The sequence below is a fragment of the Pseudochaenichthys georgianus genome, chromosome 15 (genome assembly GCF_902827115.2).
Source record: "Pseudochaenichthys georgianus chromosome 15, fPseGeo1.2, whole genome shotgun sequence".
In the NCBI taxonomy this organism is placed as follows: Eukaryota; Metazoa; Chordata; class Actinopteri; order Perciformes; family Channichthyidae; genus Pseudochaenichthys; species Pseudochaenichthys georgianus.
Window position 1 is genome coordinate 29,842,531 of NC_047517.1, and position 12,788 is coordinate 29,855,318.

At 43.5% G+C, this 12,788-nt stretch overlaps 1 protein-coding gene across 2 annotated transcripts in view; it reads left to right on the forward strand.

Annotated features, from left to right (window-relative positions):
• Nucleotides 1-12,788, forward strand: part of LOC117459808 (protein FAM13A-like) — a 28,107-nt gene that overhangs the window by 13,770 nt on the left and 1,549 nt on the right. For both annotated transcript variants that reach the window (XM_034100936.2, XM_034100935.2), the window contains exons 10-18: nucleotides 4,219-4,273; nucleotides 5,818-5,916; nucleotides 7,357-7,558; nucleotides 8,400-8,649; nucleotides 8,823-8,955; nucleotides 9,224-9,305; nucleotides 9,690-9,922; nucleotides 10,031-10,114; nucleotides 10,213-10,320. In XM_034100936.2, the coding sequence (XP_033956827.1) occupies nucleotides 4,219-4,273; nucleotides 5,818-5,916; nucleotides 7,357-7,558; nucleotides 8,400-8,649; nucleotides 8,823-8,955; nucleotides 9,224-9,305; nucleotides 9,690-9,922; nucleotides 10,031-10,114; nucleotides 10,213-10,320 (1,246 nt within the window). The remainder of the gene's footprint in view (nucleotides 1-4,218; nucleotides 4,274-5,817; nucleotides 5,917-7,356; nucleotides 7,559-8,399; nucleotides 8,650-8,822; nucleotides 8,956-9,223; nucleotides 9,306-9,689; nucleotides 9,923-10,030; nucleotides 10,115-10,212; nucleotides 10,321-12,788) is intronic.

The following is a 12,788-nucleotide window of genomic DNA, read 5'->3' on the forward strand; positions in this document are numbered from 1 at the left end:
AATGCCTACGTCTGTTTCCGGTTATATTTATTTTGAAATTCAGTTCCTGACGGACGCCGAAAAAGCCCGAGTTTATGGAATTAAACCAATAAATAAAAGCAAGGATAATTGTGTGTTATTGGTGAGTAAATAACAGTGTGTTATTTTGAAAAGAATAACAAATTAGAAGGAAAAAAATATTTAAAAATACAGATTTCAGTATCCTGAGGCTCTGAGCCCCATTTATTTTCCTCACAGACAACAACAAAAGTCCGAAATTATACGATTTAAAATAAAAGCAATAACTGTGGCTTGATATTGAGTAAGAACATATTTTTATGAACCACACAGCTTCCGGTCTTCCACGACCCGACCGGAGAAAAAGACGTGCTGCAGCCTGCAGGCACGAAACACGTTACCAGTAGAAATACATTGCTTTTAAAATCGTGCTGTGCAACACGAATAAAAGGGGCAAATCGTGATGGTGAACACGAATCAATAGATTAAAATACGTGTTGGTGAACACGAAATGCCGTGAGACTGGGTTGCAAGACGAGGGTCAAGCCCACGAGTAGCCTCCTGCAAAGTTTGCAACAAATAACGATGGGAGAGTCTGCGCTGACGAGCCACATGAAAGGTACGCCGTAGAAGAGCATTTTAGGTTAGGCTAACGTTGCATGTTACGTTTGTTTAAGCTAACGTTAGCGAGCTGAATAGCGAACTCGATTGAGGGATAATAATAACAATTGCAGGGGACAATTATTTCAGAGGAGCGTTACAGTCGCCATCGTGTGGTGTTCAGAGGATGAAGCACTCACTGTTGTAATTCAACCCAGTCTCACGGCATTTCGTGTTATAGTCACGAAATATAATTATTGATTCGACAGAGCGATTTTGAAAGCAATGTATTTGTACTGGTAGTATGTTTCGTGCCTAAACCAAATGTGATTTGATCTATCGAAATCAGTCACATTGACCCGAAAACACATTTTCGTTTGTATTACTGGTCTGGGGAAGCTCGCGAGTGTGTTTGTGTATTTTTGTGTTTGTGTACCGGGGAAACACTCACAAGAAACACCGGCTGTTGTTATGCTTGCTGTGATGTTACATTAGTCCGTTCTCCGCTTGTAATTATGCCGAAGCTTCAAAGTTGTATTTATCATCTGAATTTTCCGAAACAAGTTTAATATTCTGAAAGCCAATACTTTGTTTATTTGAAAACAGATAAAAACAAACTGTCTTTTATATAAAATTGAAGTATTATACAAGTAAAACTACATTTTGTTTCAATCCCATGTAATTGTAGAATGAACACAGTCTTCCTTTGGAGATGTATAAGTCAGGACAGGTGTTTTGAGTAGTCAACATTACCTAAAATCATTGTGCACATTTGTAAATATTATTTTCCACTTGTAACCATTGTGAGTCTATTTCTATGCAGCTCTGCGTGATTTTGTGGCTACAATTCAGGCTAATACACTACCAGAGGTGGAGAAGTACTCAGATATTGTACTTGAGTAAAAGTAGAAGTACTCAGGTCTTGTAGTGAAATTATAAGTACTCAGATCTTGTACTTAGTAAAAGTAGAAGTACTCAGATCTTGTTCTTGAGTAAAAGTAGAAGTATTCAGATCTTGTTCTTGAGTAAAAGTAGAAGTACTCAGATCTTGTACTTGAGTGAACGTAGAAGTACTCAGATATTGTACTTGAGTGAAAGTAGAAGTACTCAGATCTTGTACTTGAGTAAAAGTAGAAGTACTCAGATCTTGTACTTGAGTAAAGTAGAAGTACCAGTAGGAATACTCTATTACAGTAAAAGTCCTGCATTCAAAATCTTTTATATAAAATTGAAGTATTATACAAGTAAAACTACATTTTGTTTCAATCCCATGTAATTGTAGAATGAACACAGTCTTCCTTTGGAGATGTATAAGTCAGGACAGGTGTTTTGAGTAGTCAACATTACCTAAAATCATTGTGCACATTTGTAAATATTATTTTCCACTTGTAACCATTGTGAGTCTATTTCTATGCAGCTCTGCGTGATTTTGTGGCTACAATTCAGGCTAATACACTACCAGAGGTGGAGAAGTACTCAGATATTGTACTTGAGTAAAAGTAGAAGTACTCAGGTCTTGTAGTGAAATTATAAGTACTCAGATCTTGTACTTAGTAAAAGTAGAAGTACTCAGATCTTGTCCTTGAGTAAAAGTAGAAGTACTCAGATCTTGTACTTGAGTGAACGTAGAAGTACTCAGATATTGTACTTGAGTGAAAGTAGAAGTACTCAGATCTTGTACTTGAGTAAAAGTAGAAGTACTCAGATCTTGTACTTGAGTAAAGTAGAAGTACCAGTAGGAATACTCTATTACAGTAAAAGTCCTGCATTCAAAATGTTCCTCAAGTGAAAGTAGAAAAGTATTCTCATCAAAATATAGTGAAAGACAGTAAAAGTAGTCATTGTGCAGATTGGTCCATTTCAGAATAATATATATGATATGTTTTATAATGATTGATCATGAAAGTGTTCTCAAAGCTGGTGAAGGTGCAGCTAGTCTGAATGACTTTGTAGACTGCAGGGTAGCTTGTGGATTTACTCCAGGTGGAACTAAAGTCTGATTCAACACTTGATTAGATTTCACATCATTCATCCACATCTGTGAAGTAACTAAAGGTGTTAAATACATGTAGTGCAGTAGAAGTACACCATGTACCACTGAACTGTAGTGGAGTAGAAGTACACCATGTACCTATGAACTGTAGTGCAGTAGAAGTACACCATGTACCTATGAACTGTAGTGCAGTAGAAGTACACCATGTACCTCTGAACTGTAGAGGAGTAGAAGTACACCATGTACTTCTGAACTGTAGTAGAAGTACACCATGTACCTCTGAACTGTAGTGGAGTAGAAGTACACCATGTACCTCTTAACTGTAGAGGAGTAGAAGTACACCATGTACCTCTGAACTGTTGAGGAGTAGAAGTACACCATGTACCTCTGAACTGTAGAGGAGTAGAAGTACACCATGTACCTCTGAACTGCAGTGGAGTAGAAGTACACCATGTACCTCTTAACTGTAGAGTGGTAGAAGTACACCATGTACCTCTGAACTGTAGTGGAGTAGAAGTACACTATGTACCTCTGAACTGTTGAGGAGTAGAAGTACACCATGTACCTCTGACTTGTGTTCACTGCCAACCTAAAAGTACCTCAACAATTAATCAATAATGTATTGAAAAGTTATTTGGCTGATTGTTTTATATCGGCTCAGCCAGGTTATATGGGAGGCCCAGTCTACGTACATATCACTCATTTTGAAATATTAAACTTAGTTTTCTTTTCTTTAATTTTTCATCCTCATGTAGAATGCTATCACGAAACACACATGTGGTTGTTTATAGCATAAAGAACATCTGATTTAATGTGAGGTAGGGAAATATTCATTTGAGTATGTGTATATAAATATGTAATTTACAACAGCTGTAAGATGCTTGAAAAGCTGGAAAATGCACCTTGAAAATGCTTGAAAAGTGCTTGAATTTGACTTTGGAAAAGGTGTAAGAACCCTGAAGGAAGAGGCAGATTGTTTCCAGTTGTGTACTTTCAAATTCTAGCGCACTCGAGCTGGTTTCTCTATTCTTACCTACCCTACCTTTAAAACTTAATCTGAAAACACAATCTCAAGTCAAAGAAAAGTATCTAAATAAAAGGGGCCATGATAGTATTTTGGAGCTGTTTTTAAATGTATCTAAATGAGAATTATCTGATTCCTTTGGATGCTCCGTGGTTCCTCTCAGTTCAGTTGAGAAGTATGTTGTCAGAGCCGAGTGCTGCTCACAGTCATGGTTTTGATATATTTCCAGTCCAAATAACACTGCCTTGCCACAGGGGCTCACATGGAGCAGACTAAGTAGCTGGATTAGGTCGACCCAAAACTGGCATGGTGACTTTTTGTTGTGCTGCCTCCCCGTGCCACAGGGCAGGTCCTCTAAATTATGCCTCATTAGTGTCAAACATGAATAAGCCTGCCAGATGACCGTCTGCCTCAGAGCTACGCAAAGCGCTGGGCTGCCTTGGAGCACATTTCATGCAGTATTGTCTATGAATACTGACAGAGATAATCGGCAATACAATCACATGGGTTGTGAAGCAGTGTTAATTTTTCACATTCTCTTTTTAAACTAGTTATTAATACAATTACATTTTTCAATCCGTTGCTGACACTCTTTATTTTTCAGGATGCTGTTCTGCGAAGAGCACAAAGCAGGATCCCAAACCGCTGAATCTAAGAAGGTAAACAGACTTTTTGAAACTGCCATCTCAGAGAACATTTCCACAGGCTCTCATTAAAGGTGGGGTAGGTACGTTTCAGAAACCGGCTCGAGATACACTTTTTGTTATATTCCATGGAATGCTCTTAACATCCCGATAGCAATGAATATCTTAAGTGCTTTGACAAAAAATCCATAAAAAAATGTCATCTGTAGAAGCCGTAATACTGTAAAAAGTACAACCAACCGATTGGTTGGCCTACCTGCCTGTCAGCCTTCCATCGGGGCACAAATTTATCTCGTGCCCTCATTGGTCATGTGCGCGTTCGTGTGTGTTGGAGGAGGGGCTTATGGAAGTGGCAGATTTTCTCCGGTTGTGTATTTTCAAATTCTAGCGATCTCGAGCCGGTTTCTCAAATTTACCTCCCCCACCTTTAAGTGAATTCATTTTTAAAATGACCCGGTCTGAGAGTGTGTAGCCATGGGCTTGCAAGCCAGAAAGATCGAATGCACTAATGTACATTTATAAAAAATAAATAAAAAAAAGTCACTGAGAAAGAGCATTAGTCTTGTCAGTTCTCTTAAGATACTGGATAACAAATAAATTGATATTAATGCTTAGTTAATATCTGAGCACAGATAGTGTACAAGGGAATATTTGATAGGATATATTGTTGAATGACTTACATAAATCAGGGTTACCAGATTAACCCATGATAACATTATACATTTAGTTTATTAAAATACACCCTGGAGGGTCACAGAGAGATTGCTGTCCCACCTTTACAAATGACTTACATACAAAATAAGTGAAATGTGAAAGTCTGTTGGTCTTGACTTTAGTTAAAGAAACTCGTTTTAAATTTCATTGGAGAAAAATAACCTCAATCTGTTAAAAAAGTTTCTTTTTAAAAGTCAATGTTCGGGAATAATTTGCTTAGATATTCAACCTTCGACACAGTTAATCGTTTTCTCTCTTTACTGTCTCTTTTCTCAAGGCATAGGTCTACGGCCTTGGGTATTGCTGCTATCTCTCTTAAGGAGGAGCAGCTTGGGCGCATTGTTGCTGCCAGTCTATGACAGAGCACAAGCCGCCATGAGGTAGTTTACTGTTCAGGGATGAAGGTTGAGGTTCCCTGGCATACATTCTTTCTGTGGACGAGAGCTCTAGTTAGATTCAGGGTCCATAATTGTTTAGTCTCACTGATAAAGAGTGTTGATTATTACACTCCGAACTAGTTAAAACATCGAGCTGCAGAAGAGTTCTTCAGAATTGGTTTGGCAACCGGCCCCTGCGTTAACTCGTGACACACCACCTGTCTTGTCAATTCTCCGGCCGTAACTCCAAATAAACCATCAGTGTTTGCCATCAAAGCTCCAGCTCTCCTCGTGCCTCTCTGAGTCCTGATTCTCCATTGCTTCAGAAGTTTCCCCCACACTAAATAATATCTCTTTATGTGTCATTGTAACCTACATATGTGCGTGTACTTGTGGGTGTGCCCACGCTGGTCGTGTCAGGAAGTGTCCTCTGGGAATGAGGCCCCATTATGTTGTCTGTTACTGTAGGGGAGAGGAGGAGGAAGAGGAGGAGGAGGAAGAGGAGGATTAGGTCGTGGTTCTCCTGAAGGACACGATAATTGCCGAGGCAGAAACATCAGCCATGACGTAAGTTCTCCTTCCCCACGGTCTTTTTATATTCACAAGTTATCACTTTTAGACTGAGGGTATCTATGACAACAGGACTGCTGATACCTCCAGCGATAGTGTGTGTGTGTGTGTGTGTGTGTGTGTGTGTGTGTGTGTGTGTGTGTGTGTGTGTGTGTGTGTGTGTGTGTGTGTGTGTGTGTGTGTGTGTGTGTGTGTGTGTGTGTGTGTGTGTGTGTGTGTGTGTGTGTGTGTGTGTGTACCTGTGTGTGTGTGTGTGTGTGTGTGTGATCTTGCTTGCCTGTGGGTGTTTGCTTCAGAAATAGCAGCCTCACTCCGTCCCCTCCCTCCCTCCCCCTCTCGGTGACGCACAAAGCAGTGCTTTTTTTTATGAATGAACAGCCGAGGAGGGCGAGGAAGACGAAGCCGAGCCCTTATCTGCTGCTGCTGATGCTGAGAATGATGTCACAGCACCTAAATGAACAAAAGAAACTGATTGAAATCCTTATCATGTTCACACCTTCCCCCTGCGCTCTTAAGGTTTCTTTTGCAGCTCAATAACATTCTTTTTTGTTTTCTGTGCATCACACACACACACACACACACACACACACACACACACACACACACACACACACACACACACACACACACACACACACACACACACACACACACACACACACACACACACACACACATACGGAGGCAGACGCTACGCGACTCCCTGCAGCTCCATCAAATAGGCTCCCTTGCTCCTTCTGACAACGTTGCCGTGGAAACGCCTCGTCATATACAGTACCTCTCTCCTCCCCTGCGCACACACCCACACCACACGCACCGACATGAGCGGTATTCCCACCGCCCCCCCCTTCTCTCCTGCATGTTGAATAATCCATGTGGAGGCAGCTCAGCAGCAGAAAGCCGGTCGGGAGGAACGCCATGTGGAAGTGAGGGATTCTCTGTGAGGACGATACTCCGGCGGACCCACAAACATGATCTGAGAATCACAGCGATACTGCTAACGGGATTACTGCGTGATGATCGTCAGGGATCCCACGCTGTATGCTGATGCACGACAGCAAGTCAGAAGAGGAATGTGCTGATCGTGATGACCATTTGTAACGGACTGGCTTTTGCTTTTCAATAACTTTGATCCTACTTCGTCCTTTTCTCTCGCACTTCCAGCCACCCACGAAAGCAGCCTGCTGAAAGCGATGTATGCACTTTAATCTGACTCATTCCTTTTCTTGGCGAGGACAAGTCTCACCTCTTTCTGCCACTCTCTTACCGACGACGCTCCTGCCAGAATATTTCTCTTCGTATAAAGGAGCTACACGCTTTTACAGGACTTCTGAAGATTCCTGAGCAGCATGTGAAGACTTCCTCCACGCAGACTACGACACATCTCTCTCTCTGACTTCTCCTGTCGCTGAAGCCATGTTCTGCTTCTGTTTCCAGAGTCCCTCTCTCAAGATGCATGCCCTGGAGGCTGACTTGGGACCCCCGTCTTCCCCTATAGACCCCCAAGGTCAGGATTACCTCCCTGCTCAAGCACAGCCTCTTTCTACTGAGGAGCAGAGCCTGGTTCTGACCCACAAGCTGCTTCTCCCCTCGCCGCCGGGCACACCAGCTCAGGACCGGGAAGACTCTCCGCAGTCTGGTGAGTCAAAAGCAATGAAGTGCCGAGACACAGTGTTAACGATGTCTTTTGTGTTGTTAAAGCTTATCTCCAATAATTTAATGTATCCACTTTTATCATGTTTTCATGCCAAATCAATTCAAGGTATTTTCAGCTCCCATTGTAGAGAATCAAACCCATACCCCTCTCAACGCAAGAGCCACACTTTATATACAACATACATATGTACATAATGTATTAGTGCTATTATTTATAGTGCCTGATTCATCATCTGTTCATTTAAAGCCTTGTCCTCGATGATGTTACTCCTTTGGCTCACAGTGGATAAAGCTTGACAGCGAGCTTTGAGCTTCATCCTATCTCAGAGCTGGGTGTGTCTTTATTTGATGAGTCGAGTATATCAAGGTATGATGCTGTTACTGTTGCATCAACGCACAGCCGCCTGTGACATGACGAATTTGTACATTTATTCAATAATGCACCAGCTTATTTATTTATTTCCACGTCTCTGTGCTGGCTAAACATTTTTATCACCATAGAGATTATAACAGATATGTGTGTTCACTGTTATTGTCAGAAAAACAAAAAAGTGTATACCCCAGCAAAGATGTTGAAAAAACGGTGTTCGAAATACTTTCTTCTCATTCTTTATGTTTCCTTTTTTACTCTCCATACCTTACGTTGTTGTTTGCTTCCTATCTCCTCCATCTACCATGTCTCTCCCTCTCTTACATCCATCTCTTTTGTCCCGTCGATTCTCCTATATTAAGTTATTATATAAATGACATTTTTAAACTCAAATGAGAAATAGTCAAAGTTATTATAGATTAACAGTACATTTATATGTTCTTCTTTCCTACAGGGCACTCCCCCTCCCCTGATTCCTCAGAGTTCAGTCCTGTCCTGTACACCAGCCTGCTCTCTGAGGGGTCTTCAGGAAACAACCCCCTGCCCATCCTCCCGGGCCCTAAAACCAGCCCGCTGCTCTCCCGCTTTGCGCTGAGCGACTGCCCCGTCCCCTCCCCACGCTGCCCCAACCTCAGCCACAGCCTGCGCTACAACCTGGACCCCGATACGGCCCCTTCCCCACCCTGCTCGCAGCACATACGCATGTGAGTCAACTGTTTCCTCAAAAACGTTATTTAGGAATCATGGCACACAGACAGGAGGGTGGGACGTTGTATTTCTTTGCTGTGCTTCTTCGATGCCTTTCATTTGAGATGAAAGGTTAACATGCAGGTTGAGTTATTTTACCATGGAACTGAATGCCTCTTGCTGTCTTCAGGACTCGCAGCAGTGTCCACTCGGAGCCACACGAGGGCTCTGTCTCCGTCTCAGCGCTCAACAGACACATTCACACTCTGAAGAAGAGGATCAGGCACTTTGAGGAGTGCTTTGAACAGGAGAAGCACTATAAGGTGAGGGGAGGAACAGGAAATGCTTCGTCTCTTCTGTCATCATCTGATTGGAGTTTATTTCCTGTACTCTGCTGGTACATTGGAAAATTGTAAAAAATATAAATATTTTACACATAGAGTCTTTATTAACTGGTTGCTGCTGCATGTTGGTGCACACTTATAATTCGCCCAGACCAGGGGATAAAGTAGAGTAAAGAGTTCTTGGTAGGTGATGCAGGAGACCCTGTTCTGTCTCTGAGTTTGTATGTATTTCTTCTTTTTCTTTTAGCCTGCCCACAACGACAAGACTGCTCATCCGGAGGTGGCCCGACTGATGAAGGAGCTCATCAAGAGTCGCAAGCAGCTTAAAGGTCAGTTTTCATAACCATAAACACACACTCGCACACATGAATTAATGATGACATTGATTCAGAGCCAGTGCAACAACATAATAAATATTCCATTACATTCAAATATCTCAACACTTTTGTATTGGGTCACAACATAAAAAAGGTTTGCATGCACATGTTTCGCATTGTAATTTTGTAAGCTTATTTTAAAAAGTCAAATATGTCTGGTTGAGTACAAATAAGTTTACAACATTTTCATTATGACTGTACTTGAGTAAATGCACTAGATTGCTATCCACCACAGAATAATTTCACCATTTCAAATATGTTTACCAGACAACCAACGTCTCAAATTGTTTCTGTTTTATTAATTTCAAAATGTTCTGAACTCTCGTCCTCTTCCAGAGCTGAAGCTGAGACAATCAGAAGGGGGGATGAAAGGTCAGGGAGACTTTAACCCGTCGTCTGAAACACGCAGAACCAACTCAGACCAGAAGGAGGCAGCACCAACAGGCACTGAGCTGCAGCAGCTAAACAACAACAGCAACATCAAAGCTAACGTGGAGGAAACGGTCAATACTATATCCAACAGACTGAAGGAGAGACGCAGAGAGCTGGGCCTGCCCGACAGCGTCAAGGTTAGCAGAAACACTTTCAAACACATCAATTATAATATAGGTTTGGTGATCTCATTGTCAGTGTTTCTGACCATGCATACATGTATTTATCTGTGGCTGTTTGCACAGGAGATGTCCCATTTCCAGATGACTCTGGAGAAGACCAGCCTGCAGAAGTGTTTGCTGCATTTTGAGGGTCTGCACGGACGGCCGGTGAGACTTTCCCTCATGTCTTTTAATTAGCTGGCTCCACTTTGGTACTGTATCTCACTTCTCTTTGAATTATCCGTTTCTGTATCATTCTCCTCCAGAGTACCAGGCAGGAGCGGACTCTGATGAAACCTTTCTACGACCGGTACCGTCTCCTGAAGCAGCTGCTGCTCTCTGCTGCTGCTGCTGCCACAGTCATACCAACCATTGTGAGTATACAATACTGAATACAAAAAAGAAAGGAATGATGGAGTCTGATACACAACGGAAATAACCCAACCCCACTTTATGTCACTTATGTCTACTGTATTGAAGTGTATTTTATTCCCTTCGGATAAAAGCATCAGCTAAATAAATGTTAATATATATTATATAAATAAATCTGACCCTGGCACACAGAAGTGTCTCTCTGCTGCTCTCTAGTGGACAGATGTGAGAACTGCACCAAACTGTTAGACCTCAGTTTTAGCTAAAGACAATAAAGGCAAGATGGATAAAGCTGAAATCTTGCAGTTTACGACTAAGTAGTATTCAATTAAATATTAAAAAGCTATTTCAGGACTAGCTCCCAAAACACTAAACAGAGTCAGTTTCAACATTGATGTGTTTGCCCTGCGTTTCTGTGTTCACAACGACAGAATAGTGATTCCTCTTTGTTCATAAATAATAAACCCTGGGTGACCAAGGACATCAAGGCGTCACTTAACAGGAAAAAAGCTGCTTTCAGGAGTGGTGACAAGGAAGAGATGAAGAAGGCACAGTTACAACTGAAGAAGGAAATACAAATGGGCAAGGAGTGCTACAGGAGGAAGCTGGAGAGTAAACTGGCCCAAAACAACACCAGGGAAGTGTGGCGTGGGATGAGAACCATCACTGGGTATGGAAACAAGACCGACCAGGTGATGGGAGGAGACCGACAGGAGGCCAATGACTTAAACCTGTTTTTCAACAGGTTTGATGATGAGGTTACCACCCCTCCCTCCTCCTCCTCCTCCTCCTCCTCCTCCTCCTCCTCCTCCTCCTCCTCCTCCTCCTCCTCCTCCTCCTCCTCCTCCTCCTCCTCCTCCTCCTCCTCCTCCACCTGTGACTCACCCCCTGTGATCCCCAAGGAGCCTTTCCTCCCATCTCTCTTGCCCCCCCCCCCCCCGACCAGGGCTCTCTCTCTCAGCCCCACTGTGCCCCCACTCACCATCACTGCAGAGGACGTGAGGGGAGAGTTCAGCCGTCTACACTCAAGGAAGGCTGCGGGGCCTGACGGCCTCAGCCCCAGTCTGCTGAAAGGATGTGCTACTCAGCTGTGTGCAGTTTTTCGGCACATTTTCAACCTGAGCCTGGACATGATGGCCGTCCCTGCCCTGTGGAAGACAACATGCCTGGTTCCTGTGCCGAAGAAGATTCATCCACGCACACACAGTGACTACAGACCGGTGGCTTTGACATCACATGCCATGAAGTCGCTGGAGAGGCTGGTCCTTAAACACCTCCGTACAGTGGTCGCACCGTCACTAGACCCCCTGCAGTTTGCATATCAGCCTCGTATTGGAGTGGAGGACGCCATCATATTTCTGATGCACAGAATACACACACACCTTGAGAAGGCAGGCAGCACTGTGAGAGTCATGTTCTTTGACTTTTCCAGTGCTTTCAATACCATCAGACCTGCCCTGCTCAGCAGGAAGCTACTGGACATGCAGGTGGATGCTCCACTGGTGAGCTGGATAACCAACTATCTCACAGCTCGGCCACAGTACGTGAAGCTGCAGAACAACACCTCTGACATTATATTGAGCAGCACGGGCGCTCCTCAGGGCACGGTCCTCTCTCCCTTCCTGTTCACAGTCTATACATCAGACTTCAGACACTGCTCACAGTCCTGCCATCTGCAGAAGTTCTCAGATGACTCTGCCATTGTGGGCTGTATCATCGGAGACCAGGAAGCTGAGTACAGGAGTGTGGTGGACAGTTTTGTGGAGTGGTGCGGTCAGAACCATCTGCAGCTCAACGTCACTAAAACTAAGGAGCTAGTGGTTGACTTCAGGAAGCGGAGTACCGCCCCAAGCCCAGTCACCATCGTGGGCATGGATGTGGACATTGTGGACAGCTACAAGTTCCTGGGTGTCCACATAGACAATAAACTGGACTGGAGTAAAAACACTGACGCCCTATATAAGAAAGGCCAGAGTCGCCTGTATTTCCTCAGGAGACTCAGGTCCTTCAACGTCTGCAGCACTATGTTGCAGATGTTTTATGACTCGGTGGTCTCCAGTGTGATCTTCTTTGCTGTGGTGTGTTGGGGCAGCGGGGTGAAGACAGCTGATGCCAACAGACTCAACAAGCTCATCAGGAGAGCAGGCTCTGTCCTGGGAGTGGACCAGGAGTCGTTGGCAGTGGTGTCGGAGGGGAGAATGCTGAGGAAACTCCTCGGCATTCTGGACAATGGGTCTCACCCCCTGCATGCCACGCTGGTTTCCTACCGGAGCACTTTCAGCCACAGACTGAGATCACCGATAACCACCACACAGCGCCACAGGAGGTCTTTCCTCCCAGTGGCCATCAAACTCTTTAACTCTTCACCCCTAAGTAAAGGGCACTGAGAACTTCCACACCAACACTATGTGCAATATATCAATATAATTACCATCATTGCAATTACACTCGCTGCTATACATAACTATGT